Below are 20,026 nucleotides of genomic sequence, written 5' to 3'. Positions count from 1 at the left end.
TATTCTAATCTATCTTATACTAGGGGGAAAGGATAGACCTAAGAAGGTTTAGGGGGGATTCAGAGGGGACCGAACCACCATCGCCTGTGAGGATTTGAAAATTCACCTATATTTTTCTTATAATTCTTTTTTATTTTAAATAAGTTAATTTATAATTTCTTTACTATTAATTTACACTCTCAATAATTGTAATACATCATAGAATCGAAAGTTTTACTTTTACTTTTATAGTTAGAGTAAATTAGGATTTTTGTGCACTTTAGTCGTGTGATCACTTGGTGAGATATGTGTACTAAATTTGGTGGATAAGAGTGAGTATTATGTATGAAAAAATATGTGATTAGAAGTACTAATAATAAGTTAATGAATCATAAAGTTAAAACAAAAGTACAATAGAGTTAAGGAAAATAAATTTGAACCGACGTGCGCTGTTTGTTATCGATTGAGTACACCGCTTGACCAATATTTTCTTACCTTAATCTCATTGATTTTATTTAATTTAATTCTCCCTAATTTGACTCTAAGACTAGTCGAAATTGTTGACCCAAAAATAAGAGGAAAGAAACCAAAAAAAAAACAAGAGGAAAATTGGTGGTGACAAGTGTTGGCAATCCAAGCATGTTTGACCAAGATCATTTTCTTTCTTCTTATCTTTTTCTTAGCCAAATTTTCTTCATTTCTTTCTTCATAGTGGCCGAACCTTGAGATGAGAAAAAGAGAGAAAGAGTTTCAATTTTCCTCTTGATTATTGCCTTATTTGAGTTGAAATCACAAAAATTAAACCGACTAAACTAGCACCAAGGGAGTTAGGAGACTTGGAGTGGAGAGTTTCTTTGGAGAAATAGCTTGGTTCTTCACTTCTCAAGAGGTTTTGAAGGTATAAGCTCAACAACTTTTTTCTGTTCCTTATTCTTGCCAAATATGGTGTAGATGACTTGAATCTTGAAATATTATAAATAATACTCTAGTTTTGGTGTATATTAGTGAATTTTTAGTTAGAATTTTGCAATTTTCATTCTTGATTGTGTTGTTTAACTATACTAAATTAGTTTTGAACTTGGCTTTAGACTTGTGAGGTGATTAATGACCTTATTGTGACTTTTTAGCTTTAAAAGTAGAAATTTCAATTTTCTTAAGAATTTTTCAGCTTTGGTATTGGATGACTATTTGCTAGAAATGAATTACAATTGGATGGGTTTTAGTCTAGATTAAGAACTATCTTTATGTTCTTACTTGTGGAGATTGAGTTGGGGTGATTTGAGAATAAAATAAAGCCTTGAAAATGGTTGGAAAATTAGATAAAAACAAAAGAAATGCTACCTGTTTTTCCTCTCGTGGGATAAGTGAGCGAAAGCGGAAATAGGGATGTGACTTGCGAGCAATTTGGAACTTAGTTATGTAGGGATATTTAAGTGACCTTATGAGTGACTTATAAGCGAAAATTTTGATCAAAAGTATATATTTTTCAAAAACAAAGTAGTAATCACTTTAAACACGATTTTCTAGTTTCTTCCGCCAAATTGCGAACTTAAATATTTTAATCGCTTCTTTATCGAAACCAAAAGAGCGAGTATGAATTTTTTAAGATTTGATAACTAAAATGAGTACCACTTAAATGCGTTCTATTTACTTGATTTTTTTTAAACGAAACTCCCATATTTTAAAACCCTAGTTGATTGTAAATTGTTAAACAGTATTTTATTCATATTTGGATTCCAGTCAAGAAGTTGAACCTGAGCTTGATTTTGGAAAGCAGCATATCATTGGTGAGTGTTTTCAAATGCATGTTTGAACTTTTTCCTTGAATGAATCACTTTATTTGATAGGGCAATGGTGTACTTTATCGCACTTACCATAATGTGACTTATTACTGTGCATTGGTTACAAATAGTTTAATATATATAGATGCGCATGATTTGAATATTGCCTGGGATCTTAACCCTATTAGTTAGTCAGTCGAATCGAGCCAGTAAGAGTTTGGTCGAGAAAACTGCGAACCGTAAGTACTGTTTATTGTTTATCGTTTATTGTTTATTGTGTAATCCTTGGATATGGTCCACTGGATTCGGTATGGTCAAATATTACCGTCACTATTAATTTGGAGTTTGGGCCCGATAGGGAGTTGATTGGTGGATAGAGTTTGGAATTAAATGGTGATCTACTGGACCGGTTACTCTATTTGAAAGTTGACGGAGTGTCAACTACTATTTGGTGAAGTTACGGCGGAGTTAAATCGCAAAAGCTACTGTATCCTTTTACCTGAAATTGTTGGATATCTAATGATTTGTTATTTGAAGTGTTATTGCTTATCTTTGTGAACTCTTATACTCACTATTTTGATATTCCGAGTTTTATAATGGATAATTTGCTATTTGGATTTGCATGAAGTTTTGAAATCTCACTGAATTTTGACTCATTCTATTAATTTTATTTTTCTTACAGGGGGTACGAGCGTGGGCGTGAGGTTGGTACATGCTAGCGTCGTCTAGTTTTGACTTTTGTGAATTGTACTCACGTTAGTGCTTGATTAGAGTTGGAAATTATTTAGATTTTAAATCTTTTGTTATATTTTGGGAATGTATGAATATTTGAGATAGAATTAAACATAAATGTACATTCTAAATTTCAAACTGTAGTTTCATTTCTTTTCGATGTTATAACTTGTTCTTTTGAAATGAATGAATGAGTCATGGCAAAAGTTGAACAGACGATCCGCTAAACCCTAAGATACACCCTGAAAAAAAGGTAGAGTCATCACATCGTCTGAATTTTTTAAAGCAAATCCGCCTCCCACTCCTCCGAGCCTTAAAGGCTGGTTTGGAAGCAATTACAGTACTAGTATTTACCGAAATTCATATTCACATGGTTTTGTTTGGATTGTGAATTATTTGCCAAATTATATTTACTTACATTATCATTACAATTTCCAACGCACCTTTTTATCTTCTCAATTATTTTTTTATCTCACATACATCACATCACAAAAAGTGATACAGTAAAAATATCTCAAATAATTCACAATCCAAACAAACCTAGTCCTACATTGTAATCATAGCTGAGCGACAATGATTGATGAGCTGTACCGTGAGGGTTCGATGAGTCATCATACTACCGAAAACATTTTTGTCATTAGAGCAATTCTATAAGTAAATTCCCATAAATATAAGCAAATTGACCCGGGCATTTATTTTAATGGGCATATCCAAACAAAAAAAAAAGAAAAGAAAAAATATATATAAGTAGCATTATTTTTTTTTTAATTAAAGTGGTACTACTAAAGTAAAGTAGTGTAAAATGGATCCACGTACCAGACAGGCTACTATTAGGGCCCAGATTCAAGCAGTGGCAGTAAATAGATTTCGGTGACAGACAGCTGAGACAAGTAACGTTAAAAAAGCGTGAGGGATATTTAGAAGCTGAAAGCCTGAAACTGACGATCCCACACGTTGAGGAGCCCATAATTGCGCCACGTGGGCTATCCTTGACTGGGTCCCCAATCCCAGATGTTGCTTGCCCCACCTCACCTCTCCGGCTCTCTCCCCACCACGGCCACCGCCGCTGATCATCCAACTGCCTTCTCACTGATTTTGTCCCTTACATAATTAGATAGATTATGGTGCTATTGACTATGCTCTCTCTCGCTTCGGTCTTCACCACACCAAATTTATTTATTTTTATTTTTTTTTAAAAATTTTGCGTTAACTTATTTGCCTGTCTAGCTCAATAGAAAATTCCCAACCCCTCCACCTAGAAAACGAAAAAGATAGTCTAATGAGTATAAGAACCAAGTTTAATAAGTTCCGTTTCGTGATTCTATATTGCGTTGCGGGTTCTCTTCTTTTTCACGGCTTCCCATCTGGGATTTTTATATTTTTAGTTGATCATCAGCTGTAGTGGGTCTAGATGATGTAAAGGAGAAAAAAGACTTGTGGATTTTGCCTTCGATTAGTGACGTTTTGCAGAGCAGACTGAAAAGAGACAGGGGAGGAGGGGGGGGGGGGTTGGCAGCCGGGTAGGGGACATGGGTGCATGTGTATCAAGGCCAGAGAGTTGTGTGGGAGGCAAATTTGGAGGTTCCAAGAAAAAGTCTAGGAGAAGAATAAAAGAGGTGAGGAGAAAAGTTCCTTCTCACTTACCTGACCGATCATCATTGGATAAATTTGACAACAAGTCTCTTCCTTTGGATCCCTCCTTCAACAATCGCACCTATAATAAAGGTTCTCTCTCTCTCCCTCTCTCTCTGCCCTTTTGTGCGTTTTCTTTCTGTTGATAAAATTTGTGTCCTTGTAATTCAATTTGCTGTATCTATGTCCTCGGATTTAACTATTTTAGTTATTGATCTGGTATGCTGTTCTTTATGAAGCCTTGGACTGATTTTTGTTTGGAGTTTTGAAGTCTTCAGTTGACTTTTCTGATTAATTGATGCATTGCATGTGATGGAAATGTGGAGATTGGGTGCTGCATTTTCCCGTAGCAGCTGATGATCCATATCTGACTGCAGAAATATTTTGAGTTTTTCTTTATTAAACCCTTTTTGGGCTGGCATTTCTTTCCTCAGAAAAAGAAGGAGACTTTGTTTTGTTCCCTTTTTTGGGTGTCTGAGTTTTGGGTTGGAATGTTATTTAACAAGTTCATGCTGTTACTGATAGAGCAAAATGTGGGTGCCTAGTTGAAATGCAATGTTTTTTATATGATGCCGAGGGTGTTGAGAGCTTGTGTATTTTGCTTTTCGAACATACTGAAGATGTGGAATTGCTAAAGGATCACTAAGTAGTTTGCCAGCCAAGCCTTTTGAGCTGTTGAGCTGTTCATAGTTAAACATGTTTGAAACTTATGTGGTTTTCCAGATGATTGTTGATACTGGGATTAGAACTTTGTTGCTGGCAGGAAATGATTGTACTCTGAGCTTAATAAGCAAAAATCTAGTGAGAACTGTGATTGTGCGAATTACTCAGATGTGGTAGAGTATTCCTAGTATATTGAGCACAAGGCTTTGTTCTGTTTTTGGCATGATGACATCTGGATTTAAGCTCTAGATATTTATTTCTTAGATTGATATCCTGACATTCAGATTTAGTGGAGATTTTGCATTATGAAATCAGGACATTAACGCGACTGAAAATCATAAATGCAGCATTGTACTTTTTGGGAGGTAATAATGAGCTCGAAGGTGCATTTTGATTTCAAGATGCATCTCTAGTTTTGTCATTTGGACAATTTTATCATGAATTTTCTGGTGAGACTTTCAGTTATGCATCAAGGTTTCTAATTGAAGTAGTTGTATCAGCATCAGGACATTAATGGACAATAAAGGGATCATAGATTTCTGATGCTGGAGATAAAACTTTGCTACAAATACATTTTCAATTGTTTGAAGTTTGATCAAGATTTTTTGATGAGATTGTTTTGTTCTTTGTGGTAATGCTAACAGGAAGCATTGAGGAGGACTGGCATGATTGTGCTGCAATACTTGAATCTGACTGTAGTGATGATGATTTTCAAAGTGTTCCTGATGGTACATAAACTACTCATTGATCAAAATTTCATACTTCAGAAATGTATAGCTTGATGATGCATCAGCTGAATTCTTGAACTAAAAAAAGAAGAAGTTTGTCTATGATGTAATACGGTTTCACACTTCTTATGAAATCTCGCGACTATTTTGTGGACAGATTTGCTCTCCCTTAATGGCTGTGATGCTGCATCAGTGTCTAGTGTTACTTCTCCCAAATATGCCAATCAAAGACATGGTGATGCTAATGTGCAATGTGTATCCTCTATTGAGCAGCCACAGGGGCAAGGAGACTTGTCAAATCAGAATTCTGCTCGGAACTCTGTCAGTGGAGTTTCAAAAAGTTCAGGGCATCCTAATGATTGTGAATTGCGGGTGAAATTTGATGGATCCTCCAGTGAGGTGCAACCTGTTTTCCTTGATGAAATATCCTCTTCGGCAGATGAAAGTGCTGACAGGGAGGATGGCTTGATGGATAACTGTGGTATTCTTCCAAACAATTGTTTGCCTTGTCTAGCTTCAACTGTCCCATCTGTGGAAAAGAGGAGATCTCTGAGCTCCAGTCCTCCAAGTGCTAGGAAAAAGGCTGCCTCGAAACTTTCCTTCAAGTGGAGGGAAGGACATTCTAGTGCAAATTTGCGTGAGTAACTGTATTTGATTTGCATATGTATCCACTTTCACTTGAAACTACACGAGAACTATGCATATGGTTGAGTTTGTATGTTTATAATTTATATACTGCTGACTCATACCCACCTCTTCTCTCTGTGGTATTGCGGTCAAACTGCATCATCTCTTGCTCCTTATAGTCCTTATAGGGTTACACATATTGTTTGAGATGAAATCACTCATCTGGGTATAAGATATGAAGTGGACATGCTTATTATAAGAAAGAAAAGTGGGTGAAAATCTTATCTATAAACATTTAACGGGATCATTTTTGTAATGAAGCATAAATAGTTAACTGCCAATGATTATTGAGCATGCTACTTGCTTAAGTTTGCTATCTTTCATTCAAATGGTAATCTATTAACTTTAAAAAATGACCCTCAGTGACTTCTTCAGGACTGAATAAAGGCCTTGTGTAATGAAGCTATTTCAGATTTATTTCTACATCCTCTAGACATTTTAAATTTGGTTCCTTCAGGCATACAAGTAGCTTTGACTGCTATTCATGGTGAGAAACTGTCTATAAGAATGCTTTGACGAAATTGCTTGATATGTGATGCTGAATCCCTCACAAATGCTGAAATGGGGAAAAGGGTGCATTTGCAAATGAGGCAGTTTCATCTATAATACAGTTACTATAGTCATCGGCAAGTTTGGCAGAGTACTGATAAGTATTCCTTGCAGTTTCTTCAAAGGCACTTTTACAAAGGCCAATTGCCGGATCCCAGGTACCTTTTTGTCCCTTGGAGAAGAAGATTTCCGACAGTTGGTCTCAGATTGAACCGAGGACTTTCAAAGTTCGGGGGGCAAATTATCATAGGTTGGAGGACGTTCTCAACTATTTCAAAGTTTTGCACCCAAACGCATTTATGCATTTTGTGTATATGCTCTTTCCCATCTCTCTCATGTGGTTCTCTTGCGCTTTTACTATGCAGAGATAAAAGGAAGGATTTTGCTCCAAATTATGCAGCATATTACCCATTTGGTCTCGATGTATTTTTATCTCCGAAGAAAGTTAATCATATTGCTCGATTTGTGGAGCTTCCAGCCATAAACTACTCTGGGGCACTTCCTTCTATTCTTGTTGTCAATGCTCAGGTATTAAAACTTGCAATTTATGGCAGTTCCTTGTCATTTAACACCATACAGAAATGACTTTTCCAGAAAAGAATTGCATGGAATATCACGATAGTTACCTGGATTTTATTTGCTTCCTCAGAGGTTATCAAATCTGACAATGCACATAAAGTTCCGATAATGTTCTATTTCTTCACTCAGTTTATTTATTGGAATTAGACAACCTTCTAGAAAGCTACAGGATGTATGGTTGGTGTGATATTGAGTTGGATTAATTCTAATACTGTGCTCAAGTTTGTTTCTGTCTTCTTTTTTTTTTTTTCCTTCAAATTCTTGACAAAGCATGTGGTGTACTTTAGCATGAAGTCTTGACTCTAGTTCAGTGCCCTTTAACTGTCTATGAAGCCTTCTAACTGTCTCTAATTGCTTTTTCTTATCTAATTCTCATACATTATCCTTTCCTCTCTGATCATTTTAGTTTCTCTCTCCAGGATTATCAGTTTATATGTTGGCTTATGCCTCACTATTTGCTTAGACATTGCTCTTTAAGATAAAGCTGCATTACTATAGAAGTTGAGTTGCTCAGTTGTTCCCTATCTAACACCTGTTTATTTAAGTATCCTTCATGTTTTCATGGTTATACAGATACCACTGTATCCAGCCACAATTTTTCAAAATGAAACTGATGGAGACGGGATTAGTTTTGTTATGTACTTTAAACTTTCAGAGAGTTATGCAAAGGAACTTCCATTCCATTTTCAAGAAAGTATCAGGGTAAGTTGGATCATTTTAATTTTTCACTTGAATTTTGACAAGTTAAAATTTGAAGGTAGCATCCTAAAGTGCTCGAGTTTTTCACTTCATTTCTAGTTGAAATCTTCCTTGAGCAATAATAACTCAGTGAAGAGAACATATAATAACACCTCTGTCCATGAATGCCTTGCCAAAATTTTCATGTAATACTCTTTTTTCTTGGTTTACTATATATTGTGGTGCAGAGGGTAATCAATGATGAGGTGGAAAAAGTAAAAGGCTTTCCTGTAGATACAAATGTACCTTTCAGGGAAAGGTTAAAAATCTTGGGGCGTGTAGGCAATGTGGATGATCTCCGTTTAAGTGCGCCTGAGCGAAAGCTTATGCATGCCTACAATGAAAAGCCTGTTCTTTCACGTCCGCAACATGAATTTTTCTTGGTGAGAGTCAACTTTAAGCTTGAAATTGTTTTTGTTTAGATGTTCTTGTTTAGTCTTGTTAGCCATCTATGTAGAAAAGCAGCATAATTATGGATAAAAGCTTGAAACTTTCAATTGTAAGAGCTCTCACTGATACTCGTTGAAATTGTAGAGAGAGACAAACATCTTGATGATATCAATCCCTAAGAACCATAAAAATTTTTCTGCAGGGAGAAAACTATTTTGAGATTGATTTGGATATGCATCGATTTAGCTACATCTCTAGAAAAGGTTTTGAAGCATTCCTAGACCGGCTAAAGCTTTGCATCTTGGACTTTGGCCTCACAATTCAGGCAAGCAACTGTTTTGAGTGCACAATTCTTTCACTCTCGTTTTATTCGTTCGTTCTTTCTTAATACAGTTCTGGGCCGTAAAATATCTTTCTAATGTATATGTTTTTTCTTTTTTGTCCCCTTTTTTTTTGGTTGGTGGCATACCAGGGTAACAAAGCTGAGGAGTTGCCGGAGCAGATTTTATGCTGCATACGGCTAAATGAAATTGATTATGCGAATTATCAGCAATTGGAGTTTAGTAATGAGTCCCTTTAACAGGTGGAGAACTTGTTAGCTTCAAGATAATGACGAATAGTGCAAAACTTCATTCTACAGCAACTTTTGTTGCCGCCCCGGGAAGCTTAACATTCTTGGATACGCCAAAAATATATCTGTGGATGACAACAATCCCTTGAATCTAAAAAGAAAGTAAATCATCTGAGTTTTCTAGCAAGCAAAGAGACTGCTGTTAAACTAATGAATCTTGAATAGAGTTCCGACGGTGCTGAGAATGCTCGTCATTCTAGACTTTTACACTAAGCAATGCAAGGTTTCGATGAACTACTTGGGCCATCATGTCCTGCTCCATCTCTGGGTCCTGATTTGCTCGGACCTGAATTCCGGTGTATTATTCCCGGCCTCTCACATGCAACAGTGTAACAGTAGAAAAAATTTGTGCATGTTCGTGAGCCAGCTCTGGTTTTCGTTCCTCTGAGGTTGCGTGAAAGACCATTTTACACACTTAATCAAGCCAAAACTGGAGTATGGGGTGGGGGGAATGAAATATAACCTCTAGCCCGCTGGTTCGCTAATAGCTTGAAGTTATTGGGCCGCACAGTTAGGCTTGACTTTTGATAGGGATAGGCAGACATGACTGTATTTATAATAAACAGGGTTGCGAAAGTAGAAGATCAAATTTCAAAGTTCAGCTTAGTTGTACTTTCTTATTTCCACGTAGAACTGCAACTGCTGTTATATCACATTGTCATACTATGTGTTATAAGCCAAGGCCTAAAAACAAGACTATGGATGTGATGTTTGAGTCCTTTTGCAAGGAGGAAGGGGTGCGCCACAAAGACCTCTGTTCCCAGAATAAGAGCTCTTTGGAAAACCAGTCAGTGGCTTGCCTTGAGGAATTTCCCCTGAAAGAAGATTACCTGACAGGTTCAACTCTGTTAGATGTTTGAACTTCAAAAACTCATATGGTATCGTACCGGTGAACTTACTTTGTTGCAGATTCAGCCTCTCTAAGAGGCTTGCATTTGCTAGTGATTCTGGCAGGACAGAGTTCAACTGATTGTAACTCAAATCCAAACTCCACAGCCACCCTAACTCTCCAATGGATTTTGGCAGTTCACCCTTGAGCAAGTTATTCGACAAATTAAGATTTGTAATTCTCTGTTGGCTTCCCTTGCCAATCAGCTCGATATCACCTCTGAATCTGTTATTAGAAATATCAACGTATGACAATCCAAAAGGGAAACTACATCTCATTTGAAATAACCAGTTCAGTGAACCTGATAATTTATTTGAGTGAAGGTCCAACTCTTCCAAGCCTTCGAAACTTATAAAGGTAGCAGGAATCTCGGAAGAAAGTGAATTGGTTGAGAGATTCAAATGTTGCAGGTGGAAGCTCCCAAGCCAGGAAGGTATGCTTCCAGTGAGATGATTAGCTGACAAGTCCAATTCCGCCCATCTGCTTGCAGCACTTTGTAGGTACCTTGGAATTTCACCTTCTATTCCACATCCAGCCAAGTGAATCGCGTTTATCGATGGCATATCCACAAGCCAAGTTGGAATTGACGAAAGATTCAGCGGATTGAATGACAGGTAGAGTCTTGAAAGATTCGTGAGAGAAGACATCTCCACAGGTAGTGGTCCTTCAATCATGTTGTTCGAGATGCTTAAGGTGAAAAGTGGGAGCAGGCCAATAGTTTTTGGTAGTTTACCAGATAATCTGTTCCCACCAAGATTTAACTCTGCCAATGATTGTAACTGGCCTAAGTTGGAACGGACTGGCCCCTCAAGCTGGTTATTCTGAAGGGACAGTGTAACGAGTGACTTCAGTTGCCCAAAAGAAGAAGGTATCCTTCCTGTAAGATGATTATTATCCAGTAAAATAGAGCGCAAAGAACTTAACTTGCCAATGGAAAACGGAATTCCCCCAGTCAACAGATTGTTTGATAGCTTAAGATCTTGGAGTGCCTGCAAGTTACCAATACATTTTGGTATATAGCCTGTGAGTACGTTATTCTCTAGATACAAGTTCACCAGATTCATCAGATTTCCAATAGAATGAGGTATAGAACCCGAAAAATGGTTTGAAGTAAGATCCATTGTTCCAAGACTGCTGAGATTTCCAAGGCTGGAAGGAAGAGAGCCAGAGAAGTTGTTAGAATTTAGATGCACTTCCTCAAGTTTTGATAGCTTACCAATGCTTTCTGGTATTGGACCACTGAGACCATTGTAAGAGAGGGCCAAAGTTCGGAGCTTTGCCAAATTCCCAATCAGCGGAGGGATCTGCCCTTCGAGGTGAGAAAGTCCACTAAGTTCAAGAACTTCAAGGGAGGTCAGGAGTGACAGTGATGGAGATAACACGCCATCCATACTTGTCTGCGCAGGAGCATCATCAATGGTCATTGCACCAGGGAGTTTCATCTTTATGACTCTTCCAGTGACATTGTCACAAACAATGCCATCCCATTTGCAGCAATCACGCCCAATCCACTTCTCCAGCCGGAATGAATCGTCATGGCGGATCCCAGACTTGAAATCGATCAGCGCCTTGAGGTCATTGGGGTGGCAAGTTTTTTCACCATCACTTGCCTTGCATTCTCCCTTTGTGATCATGAGAATAATTAGAAGAACTAAAACTTCCTTAGAACCCATTTTTTCTGGATGAAACAAGATGGATTTTCTCATTCTTGATTCTTTTCTTAATTCAGTGCTTGTGATTTAAAGGATGCGAGGGATGGGAAGTAGCAAATACTTCTTACTAAAAAAAACAGCTAAACAGGCTTAAAGGGTGCGAGGGATGGGAAGGGGTAAATACCTCACTAAAACAGCTAAACGGGCTCTTACGCTTGAATTACCAAATCAGGAAAACCAACCGTTGATGTGTTCATATTCATCGTGTGAAAACGTGTAAGATATCAAGCTCTCTTTAGTCGTCAGCACTAGCAGTCTCGACTGTAACTAAAAGCATGGCGAAACGATGAGATTAGCTGGAAAAAGTACCACTGGCATACTATAATAGGGACAACAGCTTCCCCTTCTTCTTTCTCCGGCAGAGTACATGTAGGTACATAAACAGGAGTATATAGCAATCTGGTACCTACGCATTCATTGCCCGCCTTGTACCTAATATTTATCCCAGCTAGGAATTGTCGCCATAGCAGCGACGAATTTTGATTGAGAAGTGATCGATTCTATCTTTTTTGGTCTTAGGAATTGTATCTAGATGATGTTAATTTCTCATTTTCACATACTAAAGAGGGAAACAAATTAGAAAATGAAGAGAAACATAGGAAGCAGCATTTTTGCGGAGGATCCATGAATATGGAGGCGAATTTGCGTGGGGAAAAGGAAATTTGGAAACATGATAAAACACAAACTTTATCAATTCTAGTTACTTCCAGGAAAGTAGACAGATGAAACAGATCTTGCAGAATTGGAAGCTGTTGAACTGCTACTATCTCTCTACATGCTCCAAAAATTGGCTTTCCAAGTCAACATTTTTATAGCAATTTGACCTACTTCAGCAAACCAGTCACCCTCTGGCAACATACCGAGAGCAACTAAATATTAAAAAAAGGAAAAAAAAAATCGAGGTTCATCATTTTTTGCCTAAATCTATGGAGTTATTCTTCCAGTATTTTCCAAATTCCGTGTTTTTACTCCCTTGTTTTTGCACGAAAATGTCAAGCGCAGTTTATTGAAAGCGCTGAGAAAGTTAATTAACGTTGAAAACCAGTGCTTTATTTCTCGAGTCCCTGGACATGTTTAAGAGGTTTCATATAATTCCAAATCATTTACTTTAGTCATACTTTTCCGTGTAGAAATCCTAGGATTTCCAATATGGGTTATCCTTGATGAAATCTTGGGGATGATTTCCAACTGGAGTTTTGATGCCTTTAGTTGATTTTTTGCTGTAACGAGGCTATCGCGTACAATGTTGATACAGAAGTCTTCGTTTTGGTCCAAATAAAACCCTCTGGGGCTGACATTTCTTTCCTCAGATAAGGGGCAGATCATCATTTCTGCCTTTAATGTTTTATTGAATTTTAAAACTCTCCTGGAACTGTAAGTGATTAAGGTTATGTTTGATAAAATTGAATCTGAATTCTGAAATCTGAATACTGAAATAATTAATTTGTTGAATTTTAAGCACGGAAAAGAAATATATGAATGTCTAAATTTTAATGCTAAATCTATTTATACCGTTTGATAAATCTTTATAACTAAATACTTAATAAGTTTAATTTGACAATTTTACCCTTATATCTTTTCATTCAAAAAAGAAGTAGAACCTATGATTTAATTAGTTTAAAATAGTTAGGTATAAAAATGATAATATTTATTTTTAAATCAAATTAATATAAAAGATGAAATATATTATATGAAGAGTACGGAGAACATGTAAAAGTCATTTAAAAAGGGAGAAAAGAGAAACTGAAAACCATTAGATAGAGAATATTGGCTTGTTTAATTAGATAAGAATTTTGAACATAATTAACAAGCAAGAGTAAATTTGGTAGATAAGATGAGGTAGTTGAAATAATTCTATTGATTCTTATCAGAATTAAGCATTCAATTAGGATTCTTGTGCTAAAAAAAATACACACAAGTTCAGCACTGCTTAACATGTTAGGCTAGGCTAGATGTTGCCGTTAGTGGAAAAAAAAAAAATTCGGCGGATAGTTTTTCGTTTATCAAACACTCAAAATATCTGAATGTTTGAAAAAATTTAGATTCAGCATTTTTTTATGTTATCAAACAGATCCTAAATTTCAAATTCGACACATGTAGCGTGCATTCGGATTCAATAGTGTATACATTTTTGAAGTGACTTCTCAAGAGTGTGTACATTATTCTCAAGAGAGTGTTTGAAGTGACTTCAGTTGCCCAAAAGAGGAAGGTATACTTCCTCTTAGACGATTATCGTTCAGTAAGATGCGTTTTATGGAAGACAGAATTCTCCCACTCAACTGATTGTTTAATAGCTGAAGATCTTGGAGAGCCTGCAGATAACCAATACTTTTTGGTATATGTCCAGATAGATAGTTATTCTGAAGATACAAGTTCTCCAAATCGATCAAATTTCCAATAGAACCAGAAAGATGATTTGAATCTACATCAAGTGTTTTAAGACTCCTGAGTCCGCCAAGGCTTGAAGGAAGAGAGCTGGAAAAGTTAAAAAGTTAATAATTTGTTATAACGCAGATTCATGCCCTCAAGTTTTGATAGCATTCCGGTGCTTTCTGGTATTGGACCACTAAGACCATTGAAAGAGAGGGCTAAACTTCGGAGCTCTGGCAGATTCTCAATCAGCGGAGGGATCTGGCCTTTGAGGTAAGAAAGTCCAGTAAGATCAAGAACTTCAAGGGAGGTCAGGAGTGGCAAGGATGGAGATAACTGGCCATCCATGCTTGTCTGAGCAGTAGCATCACCAATGGTCTTGGCACCAGGAAGATTCATCTGTATGACTCTACCGGTGTAAACAATGGCAAAAAGAGAAAAGCTGGGAAGATGACCATCCATATAGGTGTAGAGTCATAGATGCATAATCAGAGTACAAAGCCTACGCACTCATTTCTCACCTTGTACGGTACCTATCTAATAGTAGTAGTTACCTCTGCTAGAATTGCTGCTATAACAAGAATCAGTTTTTGTAAAAGAAGTAGGCAGCTCTGTCCTTTTCAAACTGCATCTTTCCTTTTTACTGTTCGTATTACTGAAAGCAACATGTGTTTTAGTTGCAACGTTGTCCTTCGATATACTTGATGTATCCATCCTGGAAGCTGCAAATACAGTTTCCACATGCCTCTAGATGATATTTATTATTCTCCCATTGGAATCAGAAGACGAAAAGAAGAAAACTGAATGAGCAGGAGCAACTTTACTGTGGGTTACAGAGTGGAGTGGAGAATTTGCATGGTAATATGAAATATGGAGGCATAGCATAACAACAACTATCAATGCTAGGTACTTCCATGGGAGTGGACAGATGAAGCAGATCTTGCAGAAATGGATGCGGTTGGACTGCCAGTCTCTCTCTCCATGCTCCCAAAGTTGGCTTTCCCGGTCAACATCTTTATCGCAATTTGAGCTACTTCAGCAAACCAGTCATCCTCTGGCAACATACTGGGAGCAACAAAATTTTAAGAAAGAAAAAGAATAATGGTGGTTAATTTTAAAACTTAAGATGAGAAATAGGCAATAAAAGTGCTAATTGCACCAACGTCCTACGTGATAATACTGTATGACAAGTACAACTTGATTGATCACGAAGGCTTAACATTAGGACTTATTACCTATAAGGATCCATGTTGTTTGCAGCAACTGCTTCAATAGCTCTAGCAATGATGTTTTTGATAACTTGATGCAAATTTCGGGATAGGTACCGCCCTTGTGATGCGAAGAGTATCACAAACTCCATATCCAAATAAAACTACAGAATACCAAGAAAAGTATGTTCAGTAATTTATTCAGCAATATACCAAGAAAAGTATATCGGGTTTCCTTTTTTACCCGATATTATGTCTCATTCTAAGATACACCTACCGTATTTTGACAGTGTTTCAAAAGTATAGCAGTCAGACTATTACGAACTCGAAGTCACTTATTGAGACCAAAAAGCAAATATTTTTCCTCACAAAAATTTATCTCAACTGTCACTCTGCTCCCTCAACCTTCAGATGATGCTACTGGCCACCAAAGCACTAGCAGCATAACAGGTATCAAGCGTCCAAACAATACTTGGCTTCTTGGTTCTTTTAATCATGTTGAAGAGCTGGGAAAATTCTTGGCAGAAACAAGGGGGTAGAAAGATGGAGCCATAAAAACCTTCTTTCCAATCATGGATTATACTTTATTTTTGGGAATGGAAGAAGGAGAAAACCTCTTGGAGAATGAAAGTCGACTTTAAAGTCAATTTCTTGGAAGTAGACTTCAAAATTTACTGGCAGTGGACTTCTAAGGAGTAGGCTTCTGTACTTTTGGGAGCCCATCAAAAGTAACAATACTGTTTTGTAATTTCCAATTAAAAATGCAATAATTGAGTAAATTACCCTAGATAACAGCATAAACAAATCAGCATTCGGAAGGCAAAAGCAAAAAGATCCGCAAGAAAAACCTGTTGAAGCCCAAAAGGACCCAGAGGCCTTGGCCCGTTCTCAATTTCTTCCCAGAAGATTTGATCATCAGAAAGCCATAGGATGATTGTCTCTGTGAGTCTCATCAACAGAATAGTAGCAAATCTTTCTCTTCCCACAAACATATCTGAAGCGATGCTCGCAATGTATGTTAACTTCTGAAACAATTCCTGAAACAGGTTTTATACATCAAAATTAAGAACCTGACAAAATTGGTTTCGCAATGATGTCCATGCTATAGAAGAGATTGAAAAATCTTAAGGATTTTTTCTGGAGAAAGAGAGGAACATTGGAGCTGCTAATCAGGGGAATAATGTCAACACCATACAACACAGCATCACCACTCAAAGTAAAATGCTTACCTGATATATTGGTGAGGGAAACCATTCTGGCTCATCAGCATTTCCATCCATGATTAAGTACATATCTGCACCCAAACGAACGCCACCATCTTCATTGAAGATAAGCTCAAGGGCATGTTGCCTGCAAAAGGTATCTCGCAATTGATCAACCATGCGCTGGAGCCGGCGCTTAAGTTCCCTTTGCTCTGGAAGACGGTTCTGTTTATCTGAAGTCCTTCGAGATTGTTCATCCATTCTATAAATCTGCTGTGACGATGAGAGCTTAATGGTTGCACGTGGAAGAAGCTCGTCTGCCAGCATTAGTGCATTGGCTAGCAAGGCAATTTGTTGGGTTTCGGTTTCTGCCATCCTGACAATTTTATGTCCAGTCTCCTCCAGGTTCTCAGTCTCTGTTGAGCCGGGCAATGCATTTATCATTAAGTTCACATATGCGTTAAAAGCTTGTATAACACCTTCTAAAGCTGCATCAGACAACTGCAAGCTCTCAAGGGGACTGACATCCTCGCAAAGTTCCTGAGTCCATGTTTAATTTGGTTAATACAGTAGAAACCATACAAACTTGTGGGCTATCAGAAAGCCTTTCAAAAGCAAATAGATTAACACAATACTGTTGCAAAATTTCTGGACATTCTCAGATAGATTAACACACTACTGTTGCAATATCAAAGCAGAAAATCCCTAACTTTATACTAGTGCACGAGAAATAACGATGAACACTGTACACATATACACCAGAAAATCACCTGAACCATGGAATTAAACTTGTGAGCGCTGCATGAGAGCCTTGGTTGGGATGATAATGCAGTGCCAATGGACGTGGTACCAAAAGCGCGTGAACCAACAGGGGGATAATTGAGTGACCAATCGTCTGCAGCAGCAAGCGCAGCAGTGCTCTGTTCAATTCTTTTCAAGTTTGCATTCAGTGCCCGCTCGACACAAGGCCTAAAGATTTTCAAGAGAACTGGAGAAAGGGCCAATCCACGAGCTTCTAGCAAAGAGCAGTGACCAAAGCATATGTGAACCGACTCAGCAACAGGTCTGAGTCCCCCTGAAGCTGCTGGCAAATCTAGAACATGTCTCTTCACAAGCTGTGCAAAATTCTCTGTCTGCTTGACAGCCCAAGTAACAAGTTCAGATACATATGCAGGCTCTTCATTGAATATAGCCAACGAATCACTTGCTGCCTGTGCAATGGTTGAGAAAACAAGCTGGGAAAGTGCAGCAGTATATGCTACTCCTTCCAAAGATCCTGATGGCCGGAGACTCTGCATATTACTCTGCAGCTTCTGATAGTGAGTTTTCAGAAGTAGTGTGTGAGCTCGTGGGCCATCCCCAAGTCGTTTAAGAGCTTGTACAGACGAGCGAAGCTCAACAATGGTGATTGAAGATTGGCAAGCAGCTTCTGCTAATTGATCTGCCAACTTTTTTCTCTTCTCCATAATAGCTGCCTGCAGTGATAATAACAATGCCGATGGAGTTAAACTTTTTTGTTTCTCGGCTTCCTCTGCCATTTTTTCCCCTTCTTCCAAGGCAGCCAAAGCTTCGTCAACCCTTCTTTCAGCCAGTAAAACTTCAAGAGTCTCCAAATATTGAGCTAACCAATTTTCGACTTTTGAAGGTCCCTGGTCCAATCGCACAACGTCCTCAGCTTTGGAACCTTCGGGGCCATCTGACAGAGAATGTATGCCAACTCCATCAGCTAAACCATGAACAAGATTTGCTCGGGTTGAGAGGAGATTCCTTAAGGAGAGAAGCTGTCCTTCAAGATCAGAAATCTCCCTCGAGGTGCTGCATATGCAAACAGTATCAGATAGCTCTTCATGTCATGTACCAACATCTTAGAGACACTGCAAAAAAGGACCGTGATCATTGATTTAGAAGCAGTTGCTCAACCTATACATCCTTCAAAAGCAGCACAAATATAACATGCTTATGATAAAACTTTGCTAACCTCAACCAAAGTGCTAGTAAGTGTAACTGAAGCCACTGAGGAATTGCAGTAAAATTTTTCAATAGCTATTAGATTATTAATCATCTCTCGGTTTTGCAAACTGCAATGCCTATGCCTTGTGATGTAAGAACAACATCATAGGATGAAGAAAAATACACATTAAGCTTCCAAGTGCATTGTCAGAAATCAGAAAGGTTCAATCTTGATGGCCTATTCTGTAGTTATGCTTACCGAATGAATGCTGCATAGTTAGAATAAACACTTTTCCGCATCTCTTCAGCTGAAGCCTTCCTCAAATCGACTAGGTAAATGCACAAATGCCTAATTTCCTGTCAGGAAATCAAGAATTTATCATCAGCCTTGTTTCTCACTGAGGACCTATGATACTTTTAAACGGTTTCTGATGTAGGCCAATGTACCGGATTAAATGTATGCCTTAGCAATTGAAATTTGAAACATCGCAGTAATATTTAGATTAATGATTTGGACTACGTTAGCTAATTGTCAAAAACTCATTTCCCAGCAATGCAGGTGATTATAATGTCATGATAGAACATATCCCTCTATGCAGGAGACAATTTTTTTCGTTCTTACATATCTAAGGTTGGGAAATCATGCCTCCTTAATATATAGAAAGCAAAACTTTGGCAGGCAGAATTTTATAATACCTGGATCAATGAAGCTGCCAATGCAATAGTTTTCATTTGAAAATGGGCCCTCAAGAATTATCTGACTAGATCATGAGATAATTTTTAAAGACCAAATATGTTAACCAACGTCATCAAACAAAAAATTCCTCTAGTGCGACAATCCCATCATACGCAGAAAATCATAGTAGTACATTAGTAAATTTCTAGTGTAAATATAAAGGTGATAGAGAATTCATGCAAGAATACATGTGGATAGGAAAAAGGTTGGTGGGGTGACCTTTTCACCCATCCGACGGCATCTGGAGGTGACATAGCCCTCTGGATCGAATTTTGATGGTTTGAAGACTTTAAGTTTTTCACTAAGAGTGAGATCTTTATCAAATTCTGCTGAATCTTCTACGCTTGATGAGAATGACCCGAAATCCATGTTTCCGTTTGCCTGTGTTTCTCAACTTTCTATACCATGAGATTCATTATGAAGGGAATGTAGTACAAAATCTTGGCCTGAAAGAAAATAACAAGAGGAGAATATGAAGATAGAAAAAGAACTGGACGAGGAGAATGAGTTGATGGACAAAGACGACGCAATTTTTCATGGATCACACGCTTCGGACTCGCTCCTTTTTTTTTTTTTTTTTTTTTCCTTTTTTAATATGTTTCCCTCGATTTTGTATTTTCCCTTGCTATTTCTTGCCAGGGGTAAGCTGCCAGTCCCAGATCAAAACTGATCAAAAGACAAATTTATCCTTGGAGTTGCAATTTGTCCCCCTAATTTACACAGATCCGAAAAGTGGATGTGTTAGGTGGATCACTACTTGCAACTTCTAAACAAACTTTCTTTAGGGGCTTTCTTTCTTGATGATTCTCTTAGCTAATTTACGTTAGGTAAATCAATGCTTTCACTTGTACTCAAAGGAAAAACGGGTAC

General features: G+C 37.7%; 4 protein-coding genes and 1 long non-coding RNA gene across 8 annotated transcripts; 2 read left to right on the top strand and 3 right to left on the bottom strand.

Annotated features, from left to right (window-relative positions):
* Window positions 1-573: 573 nt before the first annotated feature.
* LOC140016987 (uncharacterized) lies at window positions 574-2,679 on the top strand. Its single transcript, XR_011823269.1, has 2 exons — window positions 574-877; window positions 2,443-2,679. It is a non-coding gene; the product is annotated as an uncharacterized lncRNA (long non-coding RNA).
* Window positions 2,680-3,329: 650 nt separating this feature from the next.
* Window positions 3,330-9,338, top strand: LOC113716738 (uncharacterized). Its single transcript, XM_027241156.2, has 9 exons — window positions 3,330-4,217; window positions 5,432-5,515; window positions 5,673-6,152; window positions 6,866-7,001; window positions 7,117-7,279; window positions 7,904-8,032; window positions 8,257-8,451; window positions 8,661-8,783; window positions 8,931-9,338. The coding sequence occupies exons 1-9, from the start codon at window positions 4,022-4,024 to the stop codon at window positions 9,036-9,038; spliced, it is 1,614 nt and encodes a 537-aa protein (XP_027096957.1). The 5' UTR covers window positions 3,330-4,021; the 3' UTR covers window positions 9,039-9,338.
* Window positions 8,930-12,513, bottom strand: LOC113716737 (uncharacterized). Of its 3 annotated transcripts, none has more exons than XM_027241155.2 (2): window positions 11,815-12,513; window positions 8,930-11,600 (listed from the first exon to the last, which is right to left on the bottom strand). In XM_027241155.2, the coding sequence occupies exon 2, from the start codon at window positions 11,418-11,420 to the stop codon at window positions 9,786-9,788; it is 1,635 nt and encodes a 544-aa protein (XP_027096956.1). In that variant the 5' UTR covers window positions 11,421-11,600; window positions 11,815-12,513; the 3' UTR covers window positions 8,930-9,785. The 3 variants fall into 3 exon arrangements, with proteins under 3 accessions (XP_027096956.1, XP_027096955.1, XP_071926523.1); XM_027241154.2 differs by lacking the exon at window positions 11,815-12,513 and having other exon boundaries at window positions 8,930-9,919; window positions 9,989-11,778; XM_072070422.1 differs by lacking the exon at window positions 11,815-12,513 and having other exon boundaries at window positions 10,078-10,203; window positions 10,280-11,777.
* Window positions 12,514-13,919: 1,406 nt separating this feature from the next.
* Window positions 13,920-14,522, bottom strand: LOC113716255 (phytosulfokine receptor 1-like). The gene is made up of 2 exons (XM_027240546.1): window positions 14,201-14,522; window positions 13,920-14,002 (listed from the first exon to the last, which is right to left on the bottom strand). The coding sequence occupies exons 1-2, from the start codon at window positions 14,520-14,522 to the stop codon at window positions 13,920-13,922; spliced, it is 405 nt and encodes a 134-aa protein (XP_027096347.1).
* Window positions 14,493-19,918, bottom strand: LOC113717298 (exocyst complex component EXO84A). 2 transcript variants are annotated; one of them, XM_027242075.2, is made up of 7 exons: window positions 19,376-19,918; window positions 18,680-18,777; window positions 17,241-18,285; window positions 16,498-17,010; window positions 16,117-16,305; window positions 15,296-15,432; window positions 14,493-15,125 (listed from the first exon to the last, which is right to left on the bottom strand). In XM_027242075.2, the coding sequence occupies exons 1-7, from the start codon at window positions 19,523-19,525 to the stop codon at window positions 14,963-14,965; spliced, it is 2,295 nt and encodes a 764-aa protein (XP_027097876.1). In that variant the 5' UTR covers window positions 19,526-19,918; the 3' UTR covers window positions 14,493-14,962. The 2 variants fall into 2 exon arrangements, with proteins under 2 accessions (XP_027097876.1, XP_027097877.1); XM_027242076.2 differs by lacking the exon at window positions 19,376-19,918 and adding an exon at window positions 19,117-19,367.
* Between the last annotated feature and the right edge of the window lie 108 nt (window positions 19,919-20,026).

Source organism: Coffea arabica, chromosome 11c (genome assembly GCF_036785885.1).
Source record: "Coffea arabica cultivar ET-39 chromosome 11c, Coffea Arabica ET-39 HiFi, whole genome shotgun sequence".
Classification (NCBI taxonomy): domain Eukaryota; kingdom Viridiplantae; phylum Streptophyta; class Magnoliopsida; order Gentianales; family Rubiaceae; genus Coffea; species Coffea arabica.
Note: the sequence above shows the minus strand (reverse complement) of the source record. Positions and strands in the feature narration are given on the sequence as shown.

Coding starts and splice junctions, on each gene's coding strand:
- LOC113716737 (XM_027241154.2), bottom strand. CDS start 11,684: ATGAGAAAATCCATCTTGTTTCATCCAGAAAAAATGGGTTCTAAGGAA. Junction 9,920..9,988: donor GAGGCTGAATCTGCAACAAA/GTAAGTTCACCG, acceptor TGAACCTGTCAG/GTAATCTTCTTTCAGGGGAA.
- LOC113716738 (XM_027241156.2), top strand. CDS start 4,022: ATGGGTGCATGTGTATCAAGGCCAGAGAGTTGTGTGGGAGGCAAATTT. Junction 7,002..7,116: donor CGGGGGGCAAATTATCATAG/GTTGGAGGACGT, acceptor TTTACTATGCAG/AGATAAAAGGAAGGATTTTG. Junction 7,280..7,903: donor TTCTTGTTGTCAATGCTCAG/GTATTAAAACTT, acceptor ATGGTTATACAG/ATACCACTGTATCCAGCCAC.
- LOC113716255 (XM_027240546.1), bottom strand. CDS start 14,522: ATGGATGGTCATCTTCCCAGCTTTTCTCTTTTTGCCATTGTTTACACC. Junction 14,003..14,200: donor ACTTGAGGGCATGAATCTGC/GTTATAACAAAT, acceptor GGTTATCTGCAG/GCTCTCCAAGATCTTCAGCT.
- LOC113717298 (XM_027242075.2), bottom strand. CDS start 19,525: ATGGATTTCGGGTCATTCTCATCAAGCGTAGAAGATTCAGCAGAATTT. Junction 18,286..18,679: donor AACTATGCAGCATTCATTCG/GTAAGCATAACT, acceptor TTGCATATGCAG/CACCTCGAGGGAGATTTCTG. Junction 15,126..15,295: donor AACAACATGGATCCTTATAG/GTAATAAGTCCT, acceptor TGTTGCTCCCAG/TATGTTGCCAGAGGATGACT.